Genomic DNA, 21,391 nt, shown 5'->3' with positions numbered 1-21,391 from the left:
TCTCTTTGTGTGTCAGTCACTCACACCTGTTACAGGGGAAAAACGCTCCTTGTTAGACCAGGTCAGCTGGGAGGACTTGGAGTTCAAACCTCTTCCCACCCTCTTGGCAACACGTCCCAGGTCTTTTATCAGAGCCTCTGGCCAGGAGGCAAGATCAAGCTTTTAAATCACACCAATCGATGTGCACCTTCTTGCATCTCCCACAGCGAGCATCCTGCAGCTCTCTGCAGCCTCCCTCTCCAAATAAATGTTTCAGTCTCTGTTCCAGTTAAAGGCACAGAAGAGTCAAACCAGCCCAGGCCTCAGCAGCAGGTCCAGGGGGTGCACAGACATCACACAGGAGATCTCTGCTAAGCAGGCACTTGGTTCCTGTCTGTAACACAGCTTGCATTTTTAACCATCCAGGGTGCTGCTGTTGGCAGAACACTATTGAAATGTCACAAAAAAGGAGGATTTATTCCTATGAGAAATGCTGGAGGGGATGCTGGTGAATCCTGGTGCTCGCCTTGCCCCATTATGGTAAACTCTGCACAGGTAACAGCCCCACATCCCCAAGGGCCATCCACATAGGTAGCTCCAGCTGCTGGAGCCCCATTTCAGGATTCCCCAGGTTTTGTTGCCATGTCCAAGCACAGCTCTGCACACTCTCACAGCAGCAGCTGCCCACCCTGCACACACACAGGTTGTACAGAGCTGTGTCCAGCTGCTGCATGGAGCACACCAGGCTTGGTCTGTGCCATCCCTGCTTAGCCTGATTCACACCTGGCAGGATGGGAGGGCTCTGGGTTTGGACAGACAGGTGTCTGCTAAGGAAGGCAGGAGCCTCCCCTGAAATGGGAAATGTAAACCCTCTCCCTAGGAATTATTATCATTTTGAAATTAAGGGGCTGGCTCTCAGGCAAAGATGGACAGCGGGCCATGGACAGCAGAGATCTCCTGCAGGGAGGGTTGGCTGGGGGAGAGAGAAAGAAAAAACTGCCCCAGGGACAGCAGAGAACTGCCCCAGCTCTGACAGGTGGAGATAGAACACACACTTATCTTTCCATCCAGGAGAGGAGGGATCATTTTGCTCCACAGAGGAGCACAATGGTTCCAAGGTGGTGCAGGCAGCACATGGAAAAAGCAGGGATTCACACACTAATCCAGCAGCCTCCCCTTCCCCTCCTCCTAAGAGATTGTTTTTTTTTTTTTTGCATGAGATGCCTGGTTCCAAGATGCATCCTCTAGCAAATTCCTGAGTCCACAATTATCTAAATGGACAGTGTCTCTAAATTGTCCACTTTAAGCCCCTCAGGCTTCTGCATGAGCAAAGCTAAAGAAAAAGCAAAGGGGAAAAACAGTCTCTCACTCCTTCCAGATTTTAGCTCCCTACACAACATTAGCATTTCATTATAGTTTTCAGTGAGTGAAATTCATTGCACTGCATTTTTAGGAGGTTAAAAAAAATATTCAAGCTGGTTCATAAAACGTTCAGACATGAAAATACACCTCAGAGCATGAGGCCTTGAGTTAATTTGGTTAAACAAGATGATGAGTGAGGGTGATTTGGTTAGTTTGATGAGTGAGGGTGATTTGGTTAGTTATACTGTCTATGTTGCATTACACACATGTTCTGTAGCTCACCTACCAGCTGAGGAAGTCATGGCTTCAAGAAGTCTTTTAATCCAATAAAGTGCCAAGACCAAGATAGTAGGTCCAGGGTGTCTGAAATGAGAAGGAAAAGCATTGAAATTAGACACCAGAAGAAGTAATGATTTTCCTTTCTTTTAATTTGAAGTGGGACAGAATATATTTCCAGAAGCAAATACAAGTTGCTTTGGTTACAAACGAAAACTTCTGAGTAAAACAACAACACACAAGCAATTATATTAACTGATCCCTTCTGGCCTTGGATTTCTTAAGAGTAAAATTAACCCAATTTGTGGTTTTACAGTTTTTGCATTGGTCTCTGGCTAAAATATTAGTAGAAAGCAAGGAGGCACTCCAGACAGCAGTTTCATGTTCAGACTCAGGTATCCATTATTTCTTATCAGTAAAACAGTCTCACTGCTGTGAGTTCAGCAGTGAGAACTTTCCTTTAGAAGGCACAAAATGGCCAACAATCTCTTGGTACAAGGTCTCCTAAGACTAAACTATCCAGTTGAGAGCTGACACCTGGATTATTTTCCCTTTTAACCCAATAACTGATCCCACAGAGCCCACAGTGCAGACTGTTCTGCCCAAGTACAAAATGCCACCCAAACCCATGGAGAAGGAGGAAGAAGAAGCTGAAGAAGAAACCCAGGACAGCACCCTGTGCCCTCCATCTTGCTGCCATCCACAACACACTAAAAACCCCAAACCCTCAATTTCTCACCCAGTGACACACCTGCACTGCTCTCTGTAATCTATTGCACACTTTTGTGGGTTCCAGTCTGTCTTGAAGTGTGGGAAACTTTCTCCATGGATGAGGGTCAGGGTCAGTGCTGCCCTGGGGGTTGCACAGAGGAAGAACAAAACTGTGAGGCCAGAGCATCTGCTGACCTCTCAGAACTGTCAAACTTTCCCTAAAATCTGGGCTCCACTGCTGTTGATTCAAGGCAATGTTTTCTTGCACTTTAATTTGTATCATAGATAAAATTGAAGTCAGTACATTCAAAACAAGCAAAATCTTCTCAGTTTCCCAGGCTGGAGTCTGCTGCCAGACACTCCTCCCTCCATTCTGCATTCAGGCAGTGTGAATTTGACTCCAGAATTAATTAGGGGAGCGCTGCTCATGTGTCTCTCAAGGCAGGAGTGTCACTGCCTAACTGAACAGTTCAGCTGAAAAAGCCTCCTCAAATTTTACATTCCCAAGTCTCCTTTGATCCAAAGTGCTGGATGAAACACTGTGCTCTCACATAAAGGGCAAGTGCTGATGGGTGAATGTTTGATGCACAAACCCTCCCTGTCCCCTTTGGTCACCCAAAGAGATTTGTTAATCCCACCCAACACTGAGCACTCCAGGGAAGGCTCTCCTCTCCCAGCCATGACCCCTCTAACTCAGCCACATGCATGCATTAAAAATTAATAAATGCAAATGAGATGAGCCAGGTGGGAAATGAAACATGCAAACAAATATAATCCATGTCATGCAAAACAAGTAGATCAGGAAAGAAAGCAGTTCCATGTATTCAAGCATTCTCTGGCTTGGCTGTGGGTGTTTTGTTTGTTGTGTTTCCCCTCCCAGCAGAATGGCTGCATCCCTCCTGCCTGCCCTGGAACAGGGGTTCCCAGGTGTCACCTCCCTCCTGAACAACTGCAGCCCCTGCCAGGTGCTTTTGGACCTTGGGGACACAAACAGGGGCACTCCTTGCTCTGGCAGCCCTCTGTCACTATTGCAGTGCAGCACCCACAGGCACTGAGCACAGCTGGGACACCTGTGACACACACCTGTGACACACACCTGTGACACACACCTATGACACCTGTGACACCTGTGACACACACCTGTGACACACACCTGTGACACCTGTGACACACACCTGTGACACACACCTGTGACACACACCTGTGACACACACCTGTGACACCTGTGACACCCAGCTCCTGGCCCCGAGCTCCCAGCAGGGCCTGCCCAGGCAGGAGGGGCTTTGCTGTGGATCCCAGTTTGTCCCATCTGGGCACACCAGGCTGTGAGGAATCCCCACGGAGTGTGCTGCCTTCAGCTTCCTTCATTTCCTGTGGGTGAGAAACCAAACCAAACCCAAACCAACCAAATCCAACCAGACCAGACCAAACCAAACCAAACCAAACCAAACCAAACCAAACCAAACCAAACCCAAACCAACCAAACCCAACCAGACCAGACCAAACCAAGCCAAGCTAAACCAAGCCAAGCCAAACTAATCCAAACCAAACCACACCAAACCAACCAAACCAAACCAAACCAACCCAAGCCAAACCAACTAAACCAAACCAAACCAAACCAAACCCAAACCAAACCAAACCAGACCAGACCAGACCAGACCAAACCAAGCCAAGCTAAACCAAGCCAAGCCAAACTAATCCAAACCAAACCAAACCAAACCAAACCAAACCAAACCAAACCAAACCAAACCAAACCAGACCAGACCAAACCAAGGCAAGCTAAACCAAGCCAAGCCAAACTAATCCAAACCAAACCACACCAAACCAACCAAACCAGACCAAACCAAACCAAACCAAACCAAACCAAACCAAACCAAACCAAACCAAACCAAACCAAACCAGACCAGACCAAACCAAACCAAACCAATTAAACCAAACCAACCAACCCAAGCCAAACCAACTAAACCAAACCAAACCACACCACACCAAACCAAGCCAAACTCAACCCAAACCACACCAACCAAACCATACCAACCAAACCCAACCAACCAAACCAAACCCAACCCAACCCAACCAAACCACACCAAGCCAAACCACACCAACCCAACCCAAGCCACACCAAACCACACCAAACCAAGCCAAACCCAACCCAACCAAACCAAACCAACCAAACCAAACCAAACCAAACCAAACCAAACCAAACCAAACCAAACCCAACCTGCTGCTCACTCTGCAGAAATGCCCCAGAAATGCAGCAGAATCCTGCAGGGCAATGGGGAGATTTGGCTTTCTGGCCCAGATTAAGGATTCTGAGCTCTGGTCCTTTTCAATGCTGAAGCACACGAGCCTGCAGCCTGGCTGCATGTCCTGCCAGGATGCCAGCCATGGGCAGGGAGGCGGGGGCTGAGCAGAGCCCAGCTGGTGCTGGGGATTGTTCCTGCAGTGCTGCAGCCATGGCATCCCAGCAGCACCACCCCAAACACAAACCTTCAGAGGAAGGGCTCCACTTCCCCCGTGCTTCCCCTGGAACAAAAGAAAATCATTTATACAGGGTTTGTGCTCACTGCTTTTGTTCTCGGAGAGCGTTGGATATTAAGCATTGTTTGGACAATGATATTTTAGACATTTTTCTGAATAAATCTGCAAAGAGATTCAGGCAGCCCAGTTGTTGCTCATCTGGGGTTTGGTTTTCAAAGGACCCAAAATCTCCAGTGCCTGGACACAGTTTTGATGTGACTCAGCTGCCCCAGAGCTGAGCTCTGTGTTGGCCTGGCAGTGCAGCTCAGCACACAGCCCCTCTGCAGCTCCAGCTGCTTTTGCAAAAGCTCTGAACATCACTTTTCCCTGTCCTCCTCAAATGCTTTTTTCCATTTTTTTGTCTAGCACAGGGCAATTCCAACCTTCCCTGTTTTGGCAGCTTTCTCATTTGTTATGGTCACAGATTACAGACCCACACAGATTCAGCCCCGTGTCTTTCTTTTCTGCTTGTATTTTACCAACTCCTCACTTCCTTTCCATTAAACTGTTCCTAAAGGTCCAAACCTCCTCAAGCCTCAAGAGTGATTTCACCTTTGTCTCTTTCTCAAATGCTCTCCAACAAGGAACCCCTGTATCTTATACAAAGAAATAAAAATTGTGTTTTGCTGTTGATAAAACTGTTTTTTTTCAAAAGGCAGTGTTAAGCAGTGCCAAAGAGGCAGTGCCCTTTGTTATTATTCTCTTCCTCCAATTCTTTCATGAAAGGCACAAACCAGAGTGCAACAGTCCAAATGTTTCCAGGAGCAGGGAGCTGTCACCTCCTATATATAGCCCAGGTGTCACAGCCCAGCTCAGCCTTATCTACAGCCTGAGCAGGGCACAGACAGTGCTTGGAGGGCTGGGGATACATTTAATTACATTCAATTATGTTTAATTACAGCCATTTACTCACGGGGAGTTTTGGTAGCCAGCTTTGGTAACTCCTGGGAGCACCCTGCAGAACAAGGAGCACATGTTGCTTTTCTCAGCTGAAAGACAAATTTTACATCTGACAGTTTTACAGGTGCTCTTTGGAAATGGTTGACTGAGTGAGTTGGACTGTGTGGATGATGACAATCCCACCTCCATTCTCAGACCCCTCTCAGCCCAGCTCAGAGCTGCTCTTTCCCCCTGAGTTCCTGGCCATGCAGGATTTATGGACCATCCTTCAGCCATGCAGGGTTTATGGACCAGGGAGCCCCAGCCTGCCCTGCAAGGCACCACTGAGCCACAGCCTCTGAGCCTTTGGCCCTTTGGTGCTGTTCAATCCTCCCAAAAAACCCGACCTGCAGAGCCACCCTGCCAGGGGAACGAGGGAAGGACAACTCCATAAACTCCACAGGCTCTGAACACTGCATGAGGTGGTAAAGGAGCCATAAATCACCTCATCAAACTAATTCTGTCAGCAAGTGAAACCTCTACAACCATTTACAGTGTGCAGTCTGCTTCAATTTTTATCATTCTGCCATGAAATCGATGGGAGACTATAAATGGTGTTCTGAGACTGAGACACAGACACCTTTATCCCACCTGTTAGCTCAGAGATATCAGACAAAAATAAATTTAAAAAGCCAAACAAGCAAACGGATTTTCCTTAAAAATCCAAGCCAGAACTCCCTGGAAATTCTATTATTAAAATTTAAGACCTAAGCATCACCTCATAATGGTAGAGCACATAGAGGGCAGGACTAATAATACAATGTTGTTCATATATGTGCTCCTAATCAGGTCTTTATAGCTGAACTCATTTAAATTCACTGCTCATGCAATGCAAAGTAATTATTTCTAAAATAATACAAAATTGACTGCCTGACTACATCCAAAGCTTTAGCAGCCTTTACTGAAAGAGTTCTGTAACCATCTTTTTGAATGCTAAAAGACAATGGAAGCTAAAGACAATGGAAGAATTTCCAAGCTCTTTACACGGCGTGGGAACCCTTCGGTATTGCCACGTGGCTTTGGCAGTTAAAGAATTAAAAAATTAAAAATTTCAGCACAATTCTATAACAAATACATTTACACTTGGATTTGTCTCTAAAAGGGAGGGAGGAAAAACATCTTGAGGGCAACCAGGAGTGCACAGAAGTTTTGCCGCCTCAGGGATGTGGGGTTTGGGAAGAGGCAGAAAATCAGAAAATCAGAAAATCAGAAATCAGGTCTGAGCAGAAGGCGCTGCCCACCTGCCCTCCCTGCCCCGAGCAGCTGGGACAAGGTCTGCCCCATTCACAGGCAGCTCTTGGAGCACAAAAAAGGAGGAGGCTTGTAAAGACAACTGCATACAGACACTGGAAACAGCTCCCGATGGCCACATTCCTGCCATTGTCGCTGCTGGGACACGCCAGATGCTCCTGAAATGCACAAATTGCAACAGAGGAGATGCTGGGCCTGGCCCAGGCTGGGAGCTCTGCACAGGCACAACCTGGGGGCACAGGCAGAGCCACCCCAAACACCCTCCTGCAGCCAGAGCCCCTCCTGGCTTTTCCATGCCCTGAAACAGACCTGGGTCTTTTGTCAACTCCATTATTTCCTGGAGTTGGTTTTTTGTTTGTTTTGGGGTTTTATTTTATTGTTTTTTAGGGTTTTGTTTGTTTGTTTGATTTTTTTTTTTTTTTTTGTTGGGGGAGGGTTATTTTGGGTTTTTTGGGGGTTTTTTTTGGCTTGGTTTTTTGGTTTTGGTTTTTTTGCCTTTTTTTTTTTTTTTTGTGGGGTTTTTTTGTTTGTTTCCTTTAAGTAAATTGAAAAAGTAAATTTAGCCTTAACAGGAAGAAAGAGAAACTGCACTAGAAGATAGCTATTACATTGAGCAATGAAAACTACAAAATGGTTCGCTTACATACCATTTGATACTGAAATACAGTGGTCGGTATAGTAAATGACATGTGTTCTCTCACTGCAAGAGAAAAATAACATGATTTTATGTCTTAAAATCGTGTATTGCTGCAGAAACAAACTCTGTATTTCAGGACTCCAGGAGAAACAGTAGCTCTGCTCAGCACAAAGTTGTTGCTCTGCAATCTAATGAACCGTTTTCATCAGAAACCCCTGGTTTGCACTAAATTTAGAAACAAAGGTGAACCACAAAATAATAGTTTTCCAAAATATGTGAGGACAGATCGGCCAGTATTCAAAATTGAGTGTTGAAGGAGGTGGGAGAAGTTTATTAACAGAGAATAAAGGAAGTGCTGAGCCCAGTGCATTTCCAGCTTGGCTTTGTGTGTGCTCCCAAAAACCTGCAAACACCCACAGGCTCCGAGAGGCATCAGGAGGAGCAGAAGTGACAGAGAGCACCAAGGGCAGAGGGCTCAGGTGAAATCCTCGTGGAAATCCTGTGTGCCACCCCCAGCACTGCAACTGCAAGGGTTCAGAGCTGCTCCTGCAGACCTGGCTGTGCACACCCACCCAGCCTCCTCCTGCTTCCTGCAGCTGAGCAAATCCAACATTACAGCCAGAGAAGCACATTGCTGGATTCATCCAGCACCCTGGGCAAAAAGGCCACAGATTTCCAAGGGAGCAGCTGCTGGCAGCAGAGGGGAAAACAGCAGACCTTGCCTTAGACAAGCAATAGTCAGGGTTTTTAAAAAGGAAGAACACAGCCAGTAAGTTCTTGGACAGAAGTAGAATTCAATAAGTTTTTGGACAGAAGTAGAAGTTTTGAAGCAGGCAGTGCAACAGCAACACGAGCAGTTTACTTTTAGACCACTGTAACAATTTAAAGAGAGCAATGAATTCACTCTATCCTGTTTTGCTACAGAGTGAGGAGTGAGAAGTACACCTTGACAAATCCTGGGATACCAGGAAATTTGAATCCACCCAAAACAAAGGAAAACAAGTGAGGTGCAAAGCAGCAGATCCCTGTGGGGCTGAGGGCGCAGCGCTGCCCCAGCAGAGCTTCCAGCCCAGCTGCAGCAGGTGCTGCTCTCCAAACCCTCCTGCACCTCACAGACACAGCATTGTCCCCACGCTGCCCCACACACAGGGCTCTTCCACAGTGAAAAGCCATTTCTCTCCAAGGGAGAGGCTGTATTTCCACACTGTGCATTATCCACTGAGGTTAGACACTGTTCATGTCAGCCACAGAGCCAGAGCCCTGGGGAATGGTGCCACCACACACACGGCAGCCTGCTGCAGCTCACACTTTATCAGCAGACACCAACAGAAATACCCGTGATTCAGAGTTGCCTCAGTTTCTACCCAGCGTTATGTTACTTTTCCACTTGGACAGCCTGGAGAAGATTGGGGTTTGTTGTTTGTTTGGTATTTTGTTTCAGTGAAGCAGAGACTCAGCTGTTACACACCTCGTGTACCACCCCTGAAAACAAAGGAGTTCCTGAGCTGTTGGTTACCTTGCTCAAGACACTGAATAAATTTCTGAAGCTCCTAAGCACTTATGATCAGTTAAACAGCGGGATTTCTGGAAGTTACACCTACAAACCTTATCCTTCTTCAAGTCATCTGTTTGTTGCTTTGCCAGAAACATGAAATTCGTTTCACCAGGCTCTTCTTTGGGTCAGAGGCTCCTCAATCCCTTGGGTTCTTTCCACCCTTCTTAGAGACAAAATAACCATCAAGGATCTTAATTCTCAAAAGGGACAGCATCTTTTTTTCACCTCTATATTCATGACAGCTGTTAAATGGACTAAAATTTGGTGCTTTCAGCATTCTGTTTCCCTTTTCCAAGCAGAGCTGATGTTTGCATTCACTGTCGTTGGGCCAACAGCTCTTCAGTATGAATTTCTCATTATCTTGTTTGAAATTCAAGCCTCAGAGCTTTCACTTCACCTCAAACAATGTAATGGCAAACTCCACAGTGTACAGGAAGCTGAACAAAGACAAACGGGTGGAAATGCTGCCAAGGATAATCCCAGGACACCAGTGACATCTAGGGGCTGCCGAGGTGGGAGAACCTGGACCAAGGAAAAACCCAACAGCTCTGCAGAGCAAGCCCTGGCTCTGGGGGCTGGCAGGAGACACCAAGGAGGAGTCTGAGAATACCTGAAACCACGTTTAACTCACACTCTCATTACATTTACAACTGGAAAAAAAATTCCCAAAAGCAGAAATGAGTGTGAACCATTACGTGGTGGTTTATCCCACCAGCAGCACCTCGGTGCTCCCAAGGTTCTTGTTACCATTTATGAGAACTTGCGTCCCAGCAAGTTCTCACAATGGCAGCACCTCTGGAGTGGCACAGGGTGACACAGTGGCACAGGTGGGTGACACTGTGGTTCAGGTGGGTGACACTCAGATCTGGAGCTCTCTCAGAGCTCCACCAACACATCTCTGCTCTCTGACCTGAGCAAGGACCGTGGCTGCTTTAGGACAGAAGTGTTTTCAGACAGACACAGAACTGCACACAAATTTAGGCTTAATTCAGAGGATTGCAAAGAGCCTTGGGTAATGTGCTCAAGAGGCATGTTTTCAAATGCAGCTCCTGGCAATTCAGTGCACAACACCATCACTGTACCCTTGGTGTGAAGGCAATTCCTGTGTGCTGAGCTGTTCTGTGGTACAAACACCCTGGCTGTGCAGCTTGCAGAAGGATCTGGGGCCTTTATGATAATTTCAGCTTGTTCCATTTAAAGACTTCCCCAGACCTCTCACAACACAGCCATGGAGAAGAAGAATTAATGAAGTCTCAAACCTGAGTCCCTCCTGAGCAGGAGGAGTCCCAGCCCTGCGCTCAGCCCTGCTCACTCAGCGCAGAGGGAACACGGACAGGGCAGTGCTGCAGCTTGGCAAGTTCAGCAACCTTCAAAGAGAACCCCTCACACCTTGAGACAAGACACAAAATCACTGCACAGAGCAAATCCCAGGGCCATGACTGGAGCTCTCTGTGCCTGGAAAGCTCTGGGGCTGCAGCTGACACTGAACAAAGCAAAAAGCACCAGAGGTGTCTTGTGGCAGATCTGAACAACACAGAGCCCAGCTGCACGTGCTCTTGCAGGACACTGGCACATCATCTCAGAACAAGAGATCTTTATCTCCTCAAGATAAAGATTCAATCTTCCATGCGACCACTAAACTCAGAAAAGGTGGCAGAAGTTTTACTCGAGGACGGGAAGGCAGAGCTAACATCACAGCAAGCTCTGCAGTCTGAAATACCATCACAAACCATCAGTAAAGCACATATTCTGACTTCTTAGTTGGAGCAGAAGCCTCAAGGAACAAAAAGGCAACTAAAAATATATCTGTTTTATTTACCAGTTTTCTAAAAAGCAAAGTCATAAAAATTAGTCACAAGTGGCAAAACCAAAATATATTGCACAGTGTACAGAAAACATTGTTGACATGTTGACAAAGTGTCATCACAAATAAATCATCTTACAACAGTTTGGAAAAATTACAGCTTCAGAATCTTATCTATAAATGGAGGCATGTAGATTTAAAGTTACAGGAAAATATTTTAATACCACCCTGTAAATGCAAACACTTTAAGGATGCAAGATTAAGTCCATAAGTAAGCACATCCACAAAATGCTCTAAATATACTTTTCTCTTCCTTTCACTAAGTTATGGTTACAAGATGGTCATTGAAAAAAAATAATAAAAGAAGCGAGGACAAATAAAAAAAGACATGGGGAAAAAAGAAACCATGCTAAAGCAAAGAAGTTCAAAGTGGTTGAGAAGTCTTTGAAAATTATTTGTATAATGATGATGCACTCCTTTTATATAAAGCTTTCATTTTTCCCAAACCCTGGTCCATGTTTGTGTCTCCATGTAAAAATGAAATATATTTACTATGCTGGTATAGCTGCACTGTTCCATTGATGATTAAAACATTTAATACATCGGACGTGAACACCAACACTGGAAAATTTCTCATTCACTTTGTATTTACAAATATTTACGTTTGACCTTGCTGAGCTGTTAAAGACAGGCATCAGATCCTGCTGGGCAGTGCTTCACACTACATTTAAATACTTACTCATTCTTTAAAATTGTGATTCTGCTTGTTTCACAAGCTGACACACTTTGCTACCTGCAGAACCTGTCTCCAGTGCAAATTTTCCAATTAATAACTAATTACTTGAAACAAATTATTTCTTATGCTAAGCCAATGCCAGTCACTTTTGCATGTTTTTGGTGCCAGATGTAACTTCACATCCTTCCTGTATAGAAAGAGAAATATTTGTATAGAATGAAAATAACCTTACATTTCAGTGAATAGAAATGTTATCCTACTAAAAAAGGAAATGCTTCCCATGAAAAGTATTTTAAGACAAACATATTGAAGTTAATTGAATTAACTTTCGTCATTTTCCACCCCAAGACTTACAGCTGACATCTGGCAACACAGCAACTAAACTGCTTTAAAGGACTAAATCAGTCCTTTAACTAACCAACACATTAACAGTTTTCTCTCATGTTCTCTTCCCACATCCAACAGACATAAAGAGCACAGGAACATAAAGAACACACATTCAAGTCAATACAATCTCAGAGGCATTAAAATGAAATTTTCGACAGCAAAGGATTCCAGCCACGCTAAATTTGAGATTCTGGAAATCAAATAGAGTCGGTCAACACTATTCTCAAAATCACTTCTTTTTTATAAGAACTATCTTCAAATGACAAGACACATCTAATTCTCTCTTGCCACATAGAAATTTGATGTTTGTTTAGCCACATTGGAAGAACTGATGGCCAACCTCCTGACAGAACAAGTAGCAGTAAAGGTGAGAGTTACCCCAAGGTCTGTCTAACAGCCACTGGAGCATGGCCACTCATCCTCTGTGGTCTTAAGTTTTTTAAATCTTTAAGCATAAGGATTTCTAGAGTAAAAATTTCTCAGAAATTATGCTTCAAGGTAATAACAGTTCATAGTTTTGCAGTGTCCATTTACATAAAAGGCTACAAAGTTGTCTGCAGTCCTCTGTACTTAGACATCAACATAAACTTTAATACCAGACCATCATAGAAAATCAGCTCAACATTCCTCTTAGACAAAAGAAGTTCCTACATTCAAAACTAGAGGAGACAAACAAAGAGGATGGGATCAACTGCTATGAGAAGGGCAAGTGTGAATTGATTTCCTTGAAGGTTATTTCTTCTACTATGCTGGACCACTTCAAATATTAAGAACAATGCTAAAGAGCCACTAAGCAGAACTGCTCAACAACTGATAATGCTGAACCATCACCAAAAGGAGATTTTTGAAGAACCGTATGTACGTGAGGAGATTTGCAGCACTTCTTAACCCACTCTACAAAAACAGTAGGCATCAATGAAAGTTTCTATAGTTTATAAAGAAATACTTGAGGCATGTAAGTGCAAAATGAGTCTTTTAAAGAAAAGCTATACCATCTTCAACAATGTCCTTACTGGGAAGAGATTGCCACCATTTAAAAAGAGATTCATTCACAAATGACTCTTCTAGAGCAAGAAAAACACATTTGCTTTTTTGAACTGCATTCATCCAGCTGGATAAAAAGATTAAAACCTCTGTGGATCCTTCACTGTCGTTTTGAAGCAATTTTCAAAACAACAGGCTCAAAGGCTATGTTTGTTCTTCACTGACTTGATTCAGGGAAACCAAGTTGTTGTCTCCACTATCTTCAATCATTTCATTAAGGTCCATTTCATGGATTTCTTCATCATATGATGTATAAAAATTGCTCTGTATATTGTCCTCACAAAAAATACATTCCTAAAAAGAAAAAAGAATAGAAGCATTCATAAGTAAAACTAAAAAAGCTTTTCCAAGCACCAGTTCACCTGCATGCAATCCTTGATTCCAAGAGAACCTTTCCACCTGTGCTGTAGCTACCAGATGTATTCTACTCCACAACTTTTCCACACACCATGGTTTTATAAAGTGCAATAAATCAATGCAAGAACTTGAGAACACAACTGGAAGCAGCTGTGCCACAAGGTGGGTGCTGCAGTGACATTAACACCTCCTCAATTAGGATTCCACTGCAATTCCTTCACACTGACTTTTGAAACACTCATGTGTAAACAGAGCCTCTCTGTTTGACAGCTTTTGTGCAAAAAAGGCCACAAATGATAGAAAGCTTAGGGAAAAGAAAATGCAAAAGGTATTTCTGCATGAATAAGCAAAATACACAGACAACAAATAAAACTGCATGGATGCTTTGTTCTGTTGGGGTTTTCTTTTCCCTTTCAAGCCATTAAAGTACTTAGAGGAATCATACTCCTGGATTGAGAAGTCTGATAGAAAAAGGGATCAGTATACTGCCATTCATTCTGCACATAGAGATTTTTATGTAGTGAAGTTTCTGCTGTGTTGCTAAAGCATTTCAAACACAGACATGGAAATTCAGAAAGAGGAAGGAAATTTCTTGTACGGTATTCACCAGTACTTTAATTTCCTCCATTGGAAAGGAGATTTATGCTAAATTAAATCAAGCTAGAAACCACTGCATGGAAGTTTAAATTTCTTTTTTTCCCCTATGCATAATTGACCAAGCTTTCATAGCAACAGGAAAGGAAGAGTCTAACATAGGCAGCTAATAATTTAAGCACTATTATACATGCAAAAGTAATTAACCCACTAAACTTACAGAATTAGCAACAGTTTTTGGCAGTCCACCTTGCTGGATCCATGGATGAACTTCAATAAGCTCTCTTTTTTGTTCTTCTGTAAATTTTGGCTGTAGTTTCTGCATTTGCTTTAATTTCTGCTTATCTTCCTTTAAAACTGTTTCCAAATCCCTAAAATAAAACATATTTAGAAATTGAGCTTCATCAGTTTCTGGGCTTCATGCCTATGTGAGGTCACACAGTCAAATACTAACATTTTTAAAGACTATTTTTGTTCCAGAACGTTATGCTTAGAAATGTTATATGGGAAGAAAATGAAATGTGATTACTCCAGCTGCTCTCTGCATTTGCAGACATCTCTGCTGCCTCACTGTCTTTTCAAATCCCATCAGTGGGAACAGTTTTCTTAGAGCAATTCAGGCAGCAGCACCAGTGAAACCAGCACAGCTCCAGTTTCCCTCTGTGCTGCTGCAGGGCCAAGCCCCTCCAGTGGGAGGAGAGCCCAGAGCAGACCCTCAATGCACAGAAGATAAAGCAGAAGGGGTAAGATGTGTTAAAGAAGGTCATCAAGAATGAATAAACTTTAGGAAACAGCTCTGTTTCAGCAGCCAAAATTCCCTCTCCCTCCAAATGCCCTACCTCCATCCAAACCTACAAAAACCCATCCCACAGCAAATTTACAAGCTGTATCCCTCTATAAAAGAAAACCATAGAAAGCAAGCTCCAAGAAACCCAAAATTATTTCTTTTCTTTACAGGATAGCTAAGAGCAGGTTGGATTTACACTTCACTTCTTGGGCACCACGCTCTGACAATAAGCTTCACTCTTCTTACCACATTTCCTGCTCTTTGGCAGGCTTTGCTGCTTTTATAGGCTACTGGAATTCCCACCTGTGGCTGGCAACACTTCAGACTACAAAAACTGAGAAATGTCCAAGTATTTTTAAAACTAGGAAAAAAAAAACCCACTGAAGTTCTTACAATGTATTCTTTACTTTCCCCATCATGCCTGTGCTTCTGTATTTTGAAAGCTTGTTTACCTGCCCTTTCAAAGGCTTGTCTTTACTGAAACTTCTCAGAACACTTCACTGCTCCCAAGAAATATAAACAAGTAGGTTGAAAAAAATAATCCAGACTTGTCACCCCTTCTTCCCCTATAACTGCCCTTTGCTACTGAAGTAGTGAGTTTTTTATTTTTTAAAATAAGTTTATTTGATGAGAAGCCTTGTGATTTTTCCCTTCTACTTCCTTGTCCTAATTTATGGAGCAGAATGAACACGTGGAAGTTAACAACCCAGAAAAAAATCCACAAATCCAAGAGCAGCATTCCAGTGAATGTGGCACCTCAAGGACAAGAGCCAGGGACTGGAGATCTTCCAGCCAGACCATGCCCAGATCTCAGCACACTCACCAGGGGCTTCTGGGCAAGCAGGAACAAATCACTAACCATGGAACAGCTTCCAAAAAATACACACAGCTCATTTCAACTCAGGAAATTGACCTAAAAATACAGCTAAACCTAATTAAACAATTTCTCCTTCTTGAGAAGTTCTTGTGTGGTGTACAAAACACATAAAGGAAGCAAGAATATTTCCTGGCACTGAGCTAAACATTAAATCCAGTTTATTTCTGCAGAGATAGAGATTCTTACACATCTTTCCTCCTGAACATTCTGCTTCCCCTGAACCCAGGATGTGTGAGGGGCTGTGCCAGGGGCATTACCTGGAGGGGATCTGGTAAGTCATCATCACTGTGTCATCTGTGTTGGCCATCAGCAGCCAGATGGGATCCTGGAGCACATACTTGATGAAGTGCTCACTTTCCTCCATTTCTGTCTTCATTTTGGTTTTATGGTGATTCTCTGAGGAATCAATGCTGCCAAAGTATTTGCTGGTGTGACTAGTTTCACTGCTACCTGTAAACAGAGATTTAACATTTCATTATAAATTGGCCAATACATGGATTATCGGAATGTTTTTTACTGTAGAGAAGATTAAAGAGAACTAAATGTGTAAACACAACCACTATTCTAGTTATTTTTTTAAACAGAGAGTATTTCCACCCTTGAGTAACTGCATTAATCTTCTAAAAACTCAAATTCTTAAATAAAATCTCCAGTAATTGTCAACAGAATAATCAGCTAACTTTAATTTAAGAAGGAGTATGGTCTTTTTATTATTCCTTTATACCTGCATATCTTAATGCCTGTTTTACACACACTTAGAAAAGGTTTTATTCTGTAAATCAAACACAATTGAAAAACACTTGTACAATGCAGTAAGAAAGAAATCAAGACTAAACCATGCAACAGGAGTGAAGATAAAGCTTTTCACTTGCTGTTCACAGTGTTTGCAATGCCTCAAACTGTTCAGCAATGCCAGCTGGGCTGGGGCTGCCTGAGTTACCTGTTCTGCTCCCTGACATGCCACAGCCATTGGACCCAGAGCCCAGGGACTCAGCAGCTGCAGACACACCACTCCCTGAGGAGGCTGAGCCCGTGCCTGAGCAGGCATCCTCCTGCAGCAAAATGTCCAGCAGGACACTGGACATGGAGAGCTCATCGCTGTTTTGAGCATCCATTGGAGATTCAGCCTAGTGATAAGGAGAAAAAATAAAATTAAAAAACCCAGACACCAAAAATCGAAGCTATTTATTACTAAATGTAATAGCTTTGTTACTTTAAATTAGTAAATTCTCAGAAATTATGCTTCAAGGTAATAAACAGTTCATAGTTTTGCAGTGTCCATTAAAATAAAAGGTTACAAAGTTGTCAGTACTTCTCTATACTTACACATCACCATGTATTTTAACCCAAGACCATCTTACAAAATTAGCTCAACATTTCTCTTAGGAAAAAAAAAATCCTACATTCAAAACTAGAGGAGACAAACAAAGAGGATGGGATCAACTGCTATGAGAAGGGCATATGAGACAGGCTTCATTTATTAATCCATTTATTACTAAATGTAATAGCTGTATTACTAACCACGTGAATGATTAGTAATAAATCCATTTCACTTCATATTCTAATGTTGACATGATTATTCAAAGACCAATAACATATGCCAAGGAATAATGAATGGACTGACAGGCAGACAGGGGGTCCTTCAGTAAGACCAATTGAATTTCTCTTCAAAAAATTAATAATATAGTTTCATAAGAATGTAAGAAATGTATTTCCTGTTCACTTGCACTAATTTTTAACTGAATCAAAACTTGTCTGCAAAGTAGTTTCAAGATTGAATATGAGCAATTAAAGCTGAGAGAACTTAGCAAAACATGTAATAATGGAAAGAACTGACTTTACCCTGAACACATTCCTGAATAATGGAAGGAGGCAGCCAAAAAAAAATACAGGCTGCTGCTCCATCCCATCAGCATTTATAATGATACTCTATGGTGCCTTTAGAAAGCACAAATAATAGTTTACATATTTCTACCATGGAAACCTTTACAGACATATCACTCCAACTCAATTTGTTTGTCAGACTGATTTATCAAACTGAAATGAGCCACAAAATAAAAAGCCCCTTGAAGTTACCAAATAGCTCAGCACAGTTTCAGTGCAACAAACAAAACAAAAATGAAGTTATGGTCTGCAAGAAATAATGAATTCTTCATTTACTTTGGTTGTTTGTTTGTAAACACAGATGTGGTTTTAATTTAAATCAGCTTCTTTCAGACCACTTAGGGATTGTTTTTCCCATGCACACAAATTCACTAGCACAAACTATTTACTAAAAATAAAGTGCTAGTTTATTTCAGTGGTTTTCAATGGGCTTATCCATATTCTTATTTTCTTCAATGAAATGGAACAAAACTCTTTCAGGGTATATTTCCAAGCTTCCTAGTGTAAGTTTAGAAGAATGATGAGGTAGATTTAATTTTTAAAGGTTGAGGATATTCTAATGTTTGGACTTAACGTTTTGTTCGGTTTGCTCAAGTTTGAATTTACCAACTACAATTGTGAATTTACAATAACAATTGTAATGCTCCAAGCATTATATAACTTCTATCTATTATTACCAAGTTGCCCTGGAAGGGAAAGGACTGGAAATGATGCAGCAGAGGCAGGGGAAGGAGTGTGACCCAGACTCACAGGTAAGGATTCCTTCCCGCTGCCGTTGTCTGCTGCGCTGATGTTGCCCATGGCTCCCTCCTCAGCCAGAGCTCCGTGTAACCCTGCTGCAGCCCCGCTCTCTGCAGTCTTTGTGGTCTCCTCCAGCTGCAGGAGGTTCAGGGGAGAGCTGCACCTGGACTGGAAGAGTGGGGGTGAAGCCTGGTCCTGAGGAGGCGGCGACTGCGGAGTGCAGGAACGGGAGAGGTCCTGGCGGGGCTCAGGAGCCCTCTCAGGCTCTGCTGGGGGGTTGTACTGGAATGGCTGTGCTGGGAAAAATGCCTGCTGTGGGAAGGGGCTGCCTGTGGCAAAGGGGGGCTGTGCTGGGAACACTGGCTGCGAGGAGAAGGTGGCATGGCCAGGGAAGTTGGGCTGGCCGGGGTAAAGCGTTTGAGGTAAGTTATTGTTCATCTCCGGGTACACGTAGTTGGGGAGCACCAGAGCCACCACAGGGGTCATGAAGGGTGCAGAGAACTGGGATGGCCCCACAGGACAAGTGTTTGCAGAGTCTGGCAAGTGATTGAAACCAGAGAGTGACGTTTCAGGAGCCGGTGGCACCGTCCCTGCCGCTGGGAAAACGGGAAGGGAATAGGCAGGCATGACAGTGGGGAAGGACACTGCTGAGTAGCTGGCCTGGGACGTCTCTGATGGTGACCAGGCTGTGGCATTTAACCCTTGCAGGGGGAAGCGGTGGGGGAATTTAGCCCCAGAAGTTGTGCTGTCTGAGGATTCCTGCGGTTTGATGCGCTTGGATTTCCTGTTCTTCCCACTCTTCTTCCACGGCTGATCCGTTCCTGACGTGGCGTTTCTCTGTCCACGGCCACCTGCACAAGGAAAAGGTGTAAGAAAGGTTGTAAGAATGCAGCTATACAGGAGCTTTATAACTATTTAAATTAAAAAATTAAGATAAAAATCTGAAAAAAAATGCTTAGCGGTGTCTGATTTCTGTTCCAAGTCAAGTGACTACGCAAATGAGAACAAAGATCATATCAAGCACTTCTGAAAATGCCATCCAGAGCTCCCAGGCCTAATAAACAAAACAATCTCACCACTACTGCTAGTCTCTGCCATTTCCATCCTGCTGATCACAGTATTACCTTAAAGGCAACAATTATCAGATTGTCTCACCAATTACACAACAGTGGAATGGGGAAAACTGGGAAACAAAGGAGCTGAAAACAAAACAAAACCACAAATCTGAGCAAAACACAGATGGCAAGACAGAAGGAAAAGAAAAGCAAGGGAATACAAGCACAGATACAGTAAAGCAAACATTCTAAAGAAGGTTTTTTTGTCCCCTGAGAGTAGATGCATGACAGTAATAGTATAGAGAACAGACAAAAATCAAAATATGAGTTACTAAAATGTCCATTGTGACACTAAAAGCAATATTCCACTTTAATCTTTGAGCAAGATTTGTCAGAACATTTTTCTGCCAGTTTTGAAAATAGCATGCAACTGTCACTGTACACACTGGCCCCACAAAACCACTAAAAATAGAAATGCTCTCCCAACAGGATTTATTTTCTATATAAATACAAGTTTTATGGTGAAAACTATTGCCATACCACGTTCAGCAGGCCGTCCTTTTGGCTTATCTTGTAAGTAGTAATTGCAGTGTGATTGAAAAATATTAAATCTCTTTATTTCTTTGAATTTGTTCAAGAAGCTCTGCTCCTCTTTTTGTGTATGCACTGCAAGCACTTCCTTTGTAAGTCCCAGTTTTTTAAATGGCTCCTTCTCTTGATTTATGTGTGCTGAGCTGGATGGAGGAGCAAGAAGTTGGCCATCTATGATTTCTGCTCCACTTGGACCATCTTCTATCATTTCTACAGGAACAGAAGGCAAAATACTCAAGATGAAGCAAAGAAAACCCTGTTTTATGCATTTTTAAGGTGTTACAATTCTGTAATAATTTTGCTGCAAGTTTAAGATTACACATTCCATCCCTTATTTATTCTATTTCCTAAGGCCACCTTGGCTGGAAGAAAATGTAAATCATGAGCAGACATCAGTTGTTCACATGTCTGAAATTTGAACTTGCTAGCACTTGTCATCTTGAAGAAAAAAATATTAGCAAAATCCTACCTAATTCAGGTTGTGTTTTTTTGTCTCCAACATGAACAATGGTGCTGCTGTAGCTGCACTGACTGGTGAGGGACACAACACTTTCAGGCTTGCCAGGTAAAGCCAAAGATGTCAAGTGAGCACCAACCACTGGGGGACCACTCGATTTACCAGATGCCTTCAACACAGCAGGATCTGTTAAAAGAAATAAAGCTGCAGCTTACTGAACATAAACAAGAGCAAATTCAAGTTACATGCTGCTAGGGCTGCAAAGCAGTAAAGGCCAAAGTGTGCTTGACAAGACAAAAAAGTGAACTTTTTACTTTATACATTCCAGGAATAGAATGACTGTGGAGCAACAAATGCAATCCTCTAAGCCTATACATACAGCCAAACCAAACCTTTTTAATAAGGGATATTTTGCTCTTTCTCTGGTCTTTCATGGCACAATTTTGGAAGAAAATGTCTAGCCTCTTTCAGCCCAAGAGTAAGTTGGGCTCCCACAGGGTTGTACACTGATTTCTTTCATTAGCTGGTTACTGTAAGAGCTTTGTTTTGAGCATGCAGCTACTTAAAATTCTCTCTCCTGAAAGCTATACGCAGTAATCCAGCAGAGGTCAGAGCAGTGCCTCACAAAACAGCATTAAAACATTCCTGCTCTCATAGGAATACTTCCATAACACATATTTAAGATCTAAAGTTTGCCTTTTTCCTGACTAGTGACTTCATCTGTCTCAGCAAAGAGCTGGTGACCCACCTCATCTCCTGCCCACCAGAACCACAGAGACTCCAAATTACAGCATTTCAATCCCTGCTGGAGGACTCTTTGCTCCTGGTCTACAGATACCTTCTAATTTGA

At 43.1% G+C, this 21,391-nt stretch overlaps 1 protein-coding gene across 5 annotated transcripts in view; it reads right to left on the bottom strand.

The window, feature by feature from the left end:
* Window positions 1-11,022: 11,022 nt before the first annotated feature.
* PER2 (period circadian regulator 2) overlaps window positions 11,023-21,391 on the bottom strand; it is a 49,409-nt gene continuing 39,040 nt past the window's right edge. For all 5 annotated transcript variants that reach the window (XM_058030808.1, XM_058030807.1, XM_058030810.1 and 2 more), the window contains exons 20-26: window positions 20,554-20,727; window positions 20,034-20,294; window positions 18,448-19,289; window positions 16,754-16,940; window positions 16,071-16,263; window positions 14,370-14,520; window positions 11,023-13,492 (exon numbers count right to left, since the gene is read on the bottom strand). In XM_058030808.1, the coding sequence (XP_057886791.1) occupies window positions 13,343-13,492; window positions 14,370-14,520; window positions 16,071-16,263; window positions 16,754-16,940; window positions 18,448-19,289; window positions 20,034-20,294; window positions 20,554-20,727 (1,958 nt within the window). In that variant the 3' untranslated portion in view covers window positions 11,023-13,342. The remainder of the gene's footprint in view (window positions 13,493-14,369; window positions 14,521-16,070; window positions 16,264-16,753; window positions 16,941-18,447; window positions 19,290-20,033; window positions 20,295-20,553; window positions 20,728-21,391) is intronic.

Source organism: Melospiza georgiana, chromosome 10 (genome assembly GCF_028018845.1).
Source record: "Melospiza georgiana isolate bMelGeo1 chromosome 10, bMelGeo1.pri, whole genome shotgun sequence".
NCBI lineage: Eukaryota > Metazoa > Chordata > Aves > Passeriformes > Passerellidae > Melospiza > Melospiza georgiana.
The sequence above is the reverse complement of the archived record's forward strand: the minus strand, read 5'-3'. Positions and strand labels throughout refer to the sequence as shown.